At 34.6% G+C, this 5610-nt stretch overlaps 2 protein-coding genes across 4 annotated transcripts in view; both read right to left on the reverse strand.

Moving 5' to 3' along the window:
• The window catches only part of tko (30S ribosomal protein S12 technical knockout), a 7294-nt gene extending 4988 nt beyond the window's left edge, over positions 1 to 2306 (reverse strand). Inside the window, exons 1-3 of one of the 2 annotated variants that reach the window (XM_018446797.1) lie at positions 2091 to 2306; positions 1866 to 1910; positions 1755 to 1805 (exon numbers count right to left, since the gene is read on the reverse strand). In XM_018446797.1, coding sequence (XP_018302299.1) covers positions 1755 to 1805; positions 1866 to 1910; positions 2091 to 2154 — 160 coding nt within the window. In that variant the 5' untranslated portion in view covers positions 2155 to 2306. The remainder of the gene's footprint in view (positions 1 to 1754; positions 1806 to 1865; positions 1911 to 2090) is intronic. The other variant, XM_018446798.1, reaches the window with a different exon arrangement.
• Positions 2307 to 2850: 544 nt separating this feature from the next.
• On the reverse strand, positions 2851 to 4578 carry LOC108721949 (glycine-rich cell wall structural protein 2-like). 2 transcript variants are annotated; one of them, XM_018446795.1, is made up of 3 exons: positions 4504 to 4578; positions 3502 to 3658; positions 2851 to 3415 (listed from the first exon to the last, which is right to left on the reverse strand). In XM_018446795.1, the coding sequence occupies exons 1-3, from the start codon at positions 4513 to 4515 to the stop codon at positions 3033 to 3035; spliced, it is 552 nt and encodes a 183-aa protein (XP_018302297.1). In that variant the 5' UTR covers positions 4516 to 4578; the 3' UTR covers positions 2851 to 3032. The 2 variants fall into 2 exon arrangements, with proteins under 2 accessions (XP_018302297.1, XP_018302296.1); XM_018446794.1 differs by having other exon boundaries at positions 2851 to 3436.
• Between the last annotated feature and the right edge of the window lie 1032 nt (positions 4579 to 5610).

Below are 5610 nucleotides of genomic sequence, written 5' to 3' on the forward strand. Positions count from 1 at the left end.
CAATTTAGAATGTTTTTACAAAAAATAAGAAACTATAGGCGAGTTCAAGCTGGCAAAGCGGCTAGGTCTGCTTGCCGAGCGATTGAACATGATTGGTTGGCTCCATAGATAAGAACTAATCATGTTCAGTCACTCGGTGAGCAGCTGCTTTACAAACTTGAACGCGCTCCGAAAACAATGAGCATTTAGAAAATTAGGATCCTCAAAAAATCTGAGCCCCTCAAAAAATCCGGGCCTGGGGGAAATCACCCCATCACCCCCCCCCCTCTCGTCAGGCCTGCATGTGAGACATCATGTGTTGAAATTAGTGAAGTCACATGAAACAAATCCTGTAAACAGCACGTTAACCGCGCATTGTCAGCACGACGTTAAATTTATACCTGATACACAGTTATGTTGTAGCAGCATGTTGACTGTGCAATGAATAATACAAATTTTGTCTTTTTGGAACAGTACGCTAAACACACAATCCTGTTACATGTAAAATTTTTATTAGTTTTCATTCTTGGAACCCAATTATGGGAATTCATCTTATCATTATTGGCTGCGTTCAACAGACTCAAGTGTTGAGTCTGCTGAACGCAAATATTTTATCAAAAAAAGGAAAAGGTGATAAAATTTTTGACTGAGAAGTCTCATCATACTGCACCTTTTATCCTACTCGATGTGGTTTTTTAAATACGAGAAAAAAATTGAACTTCGCTATGTCCCTGCTTGAAAATTGGACATATAGAATATTTTTCTGCACGAAACTAGTCACGCGTAAAAACGCCGTGCAATTTCAAAGTTATAGCGTGCAGTTTTGTTTTAATGCTGACAATATGCATAACAACACAATGCGTAACAGCACAGTGCGTTTTTAAAGTTACGGTACGCAATTTTGGTTTAATGCTAGCACTGTCAAATAATTTGAAGCAGTAACTAAAATCTGAGAACATTGACTTGCACAATACCAGTACGATATCTAAACTACTGGAAATCACAGCCTGTTCAGCTGTGACTTTTGGCTATCTGGGTAATTATAAGAAGACAACATATATACTTGAATATACAGCACTAATAAACAGGCATTTACTAAAAACGAATTTCCGTTTTTAACAAAAATCTGTCGAATTTACATTTTACGGTCCAAATAATTCGAGCCAAACTTTCATTGCATCATAATTAGCGTCAAGACAACAATGAAACAATTGCATCACGGCGATCGACAGAGAAAGGTTCCAAGTTTTTTACCCGCTCACTTCAACTCTGCAATATTAATCATACAAAAATAGCGGCAGACTAAAATTTTCATCCGAGTCCAAATAATCCACTCATGTAGTTGAGGATTATAAATAACATTTCTAAACATGTCTAAAATAACATTTCTTTCAGAAATAAGATTCGTAACAAGAGTTGTCTAAAATTGAGAAAGACAGTTTTCCTTGATTTTTCTTTCAGTCATTCAATCATAAGAACAAGGCTCTTAGTTCGATCAATATTAGCTTAAATTTCCAGCAGTAAGTTCAAGTGACGATAAATCAACAGTCATAATAAAAATATAAATATCTAATTTATGTTGAAAGTACTTTCTGCTTCGAATAAAAGAGTTGAATTCTGATATATAAAACAGCAGGGTGCTTTCTCGCAGGAATGAATCATTACATTGTTTGCTAATGTTAAACAAAAAAGACATGATCACTGTATTATACTATGTCACTTGCTGGAAAGCGCCAATAATTATGACTTACATAGAGATTAAAAAATTTCATTACCTTGCAGTGTTGTGCTCACACATATCTTTGTGGTATTTAGTATGTTTCCTGCTAATGGCAAATACAAGATTTCAATTCATTATTAAATAAATTAATATTAAGCAATATTACCTTGGCTATGTCTGTGTTCACAAAATTTCGTAGTTAGATTGCTACCTGAAATAAATAAAATCAGATTATATTGTAAAAATTGAGAGAGATAATCTGATTATATATATAAATAAAATACAAAATTTAGAAAAATATTTATTATAACAATAACCACTCTCTTCAAAATTAAATTAGAGGTTAGATAACTAAAAATATTAATTATATCGTATCGCGCAATGATCGTACTTTGGATAGTATTTGCTATGCAAGTTCTTGCTATATTCATTACACTTTTGGCTAGGAAATTCATGACTAATGTAATTAATAGACTTTTCCTAGAGTAACTTAACCTCACCGAATGTTGTTTAATCTATTTTGAACATATGCTCGAACATTACCGCCACCTAGTGACGTGATGGCAACTAACGTACATAAAGTAGAAAGTTTATTTATCGACTTTCGAAAAACTAATCTAATTGTTATGTAATTTTATTATTCGTATAATTTCTTGTTTTTGGTATATCAAATTCAGTTTTATTTTTTTTTTAGAAAAATACATTTTGTCTATTTATTTTTGATATTACATGTTCAGATACAAAGATATATATGTAACGTACACGTTAGATGCTTCTTTCAAAAAACGCATATCTCAAGAAAATAGTAGAAACACATATTATTAAAATAGTATTAATATTTCATAAATAATATTTCACAAATATATAGAAACAATCTAAAAAAAGGGAAAAAAATGAAAATATAAAAATATTATATTTACTGATACAAGAATGTTGATTGTTCATGACGATGAACGAACTCATCTAACATGACAGTCACATAATAGAGTCTCTGAGAAACCAAAATTGATCATTCATATTTTAATAAATTTCTTAATTTTAATATTAGACTGATTAATTTACTAATTTCATTAATTTCTTCTGATGCTTTTTATTTTACAGATTGATCAATTTAATTTCCAAGAGATTACTAATTATAATTCATCCTCGCTGTAATGGATATATAAAAAAGGTACTGCGAATTATTAAAAAATATAAAATTTATTTGGAAGTCGCACGATATAAAGCTTGAGGGTGGTAAGGCCAATCAGGACAAAGTTGACAAGAGAAATTGAAGGATTATGGACGTTTCGCGACACCACGTGTGTCAGATAATTCATCAGCCGTCGCGTCTTCACCATCCGTGACCGTAACCGGCACCGTAACCGGCACCGTAACCGGCACCATAACCGACACCTAGACCGGCACCAAGACCGTGTCCCAATCCCGCGCTGTATCCGAGTCCGGCACCATATCCTAGTCCCGCACCGTGTCCAAGACCCCTCGCACCGTATCCCAATCCGGTGCCATATGAGGCTCCTGCGGCACCGTGTCCTAGTCCTCCTAGGTTCGCACCACCGTATCCTGGACCACCAGAATAACCAATACGATAAGCCAGCGGAGCGCTGTATCCATGAGACGCTATGGGCACGCTGTAGCTGTAGGCAGGTGCGGAAATGCCGTGACCCGAGGAGGCAATTCCCGGGGCAATACCACCGAGATAACTTTGTCCGTGACCTGAAATCGAAAGGGCGTGACCTTCTCAATCGAGATAAAATTAGGTGCAAATCGTCGGGTGTCAAGGATTTTTAACCGGAAATTACCTCCATAAGTCGATCCTGCAATCAGAGAGTTTCCTAATCCGTATCCTCCGTATCCTCCGTAACCCAACCCTAAGGCACCCCTCTTCTCTTGTTTTTTTTCTACCTGTGTTTCTTCGCCATAAATAGGCATTGCCAGGCTGAGAATGGCTAATACAAGCTATAACGAATTTATTCAATTAAGTATTGTAGGTAAAGTAGTTAAATACACATTGTGTAAAGTTAAGTATACATTATGTTTTATATTAGTTTATTTTCTCACGAAACGGTTAATAAGCGGACAATAAGTCCGCTTTTTTCCCGTAAAAAGTAACAATGGAATCGAATGTCGAATCAACATCGATTCCTTTGTCATTTCTCGCGGGGTTTATACCTAAATCAATATAAATTCTTTCTACTTAAAACGTAAACGGATATACATGTACATGTGTTTGATATTTATACAAAATGAGGAAGAAAATAATTCTTGTTGCACGTCTAGTATAACACAAAAAAAAAAACAAACCTAAACTCCTTTATAATATGGGCATAAAAAAAAGAATTTTTTAAATATCAAAACAACAAATTTTCACAAAAATACGTGACACATGTGCAGAGATAAAAAAATAAAAAATCATTCTAGAATATCTATAATAAACAATAAAAAATATTATCATATCAGTAAAATAAAATAAAATAAATATCACATATCGTGAAATAATTAAGAAACCGTATCAGAAATATCTTGTAATAAATTCCATTTACGGGGCGCTTAAAATCATTTCAATTAAAGAAAACAAGAAAGTTATAAAGTAATGTCATATTGACTGAATCGTGACAAAAAAATGATATAAATTTGGTCAATAATCGGTCAATATGACGTCAAATTGACATTATTTTGACTTTCTTATTCTCCTTAGGGTGATTTTCCCGCAAATATTCATAAATCACGAGATCTCCCTCGAGTGCAGTACCGTGACGATTCCAGTTACTCGGAGAAGAATTAGAATTAGAACTAGAACTCACTATAGCGTTCATGGTGGCGATAATGGTGTGGCGATGCAGAGATCACTACTGAAACTGATGCGGACCTTACGAGACACACCCCCTTTTATACCGGTGGAGTCTTTTCTCACAGCATTGCATCTCGCCGAGACGAATTACACGTTATCGCACGTCTATACGCGATACCTCGCTCACCCACACACATACGCACGTAAATAGAGATGTAGGAGCAGTTATAGCAGTGCAATAATACCGCCGGCAAGAAGGTAGAGGTACGCGTAGCTAATACGCCTTTCTAAAATGATTTTTCTAGCGAACTCGTCACGAAAATTCTTTGTTAGACTACGCGATCGACTTGCGTCGGTGGGAATTAAAAATCGATCTATCAATCTCCGAAGGAGACACCGTTATTCTCGATGAAACGTTTGGATTAACGATATAAGAACAATGTGGAATTATCAGATTTCTTGTAGAACTTCTTTCGTTGGATGAAACTAGAAGGGTTGAGAATTACAAATAAGATAGTATCGATGGGAAGATTTAATTATTGATAAGTCACTTCCATTTTCTTTTAATTTGTAGAACTGGATTCTTTCAGCAAAAACAAAATAGGAACTTTCGCGCAACAATTTTTTTACCACATGAAAGATATACAATACGTAATCTTGTCATTTTTAAAATTGAGATCTCGTAAATCCGTAGACTTTCAAAGTGATTATTTCACTTTGAAGGTAAAGCCAAGATACTTTATCTGGTCAAATCCTGTTATTTCATCTACATTATGGATAGGATTATAATTCGAAAGGATAATGGGTTACTCAACCTAGAATTAGTTAACTTGAACTTAAGCCAAACTCGATACAATTAATCCCCATGAATGTGAAAGATATCGCGTAACATATATCGCTGATATAACTATTGCTTTAGCGTATTTATATATTATATACGTAAATGTAATTTTTCGGTTTTAAACGTTTCAATATATGTAATAATATACGGCCCATTAGCATTAATTTTGATCCATTAATATGACACAGCGTGCTTTTTCTGCACATCTTAAATTTCATATACATGACGAAACTTTCACTGTCGCACGGCTCTGCGACGATGGTTTTCGGTTGCAGTATT

The sequence above is a fragment of the Mycetomoellerius zeteki genome, unplaced genomic scaffold, assembly GCF_001594055.1.
Source record: "Mycetomoellerius zeteki isolate Tzet28-1 unplaced genomic scaffold, Tzet1.0 scaffold188, whole genome shotgun sequence".
NCBI classification, from domain to species: Eukaryota; Metazoa; Arthropoda; class Insecta; order Hymenoptera; family Formicidae; genus Mycetomoellerius; species Mycetomoellerius zeteki.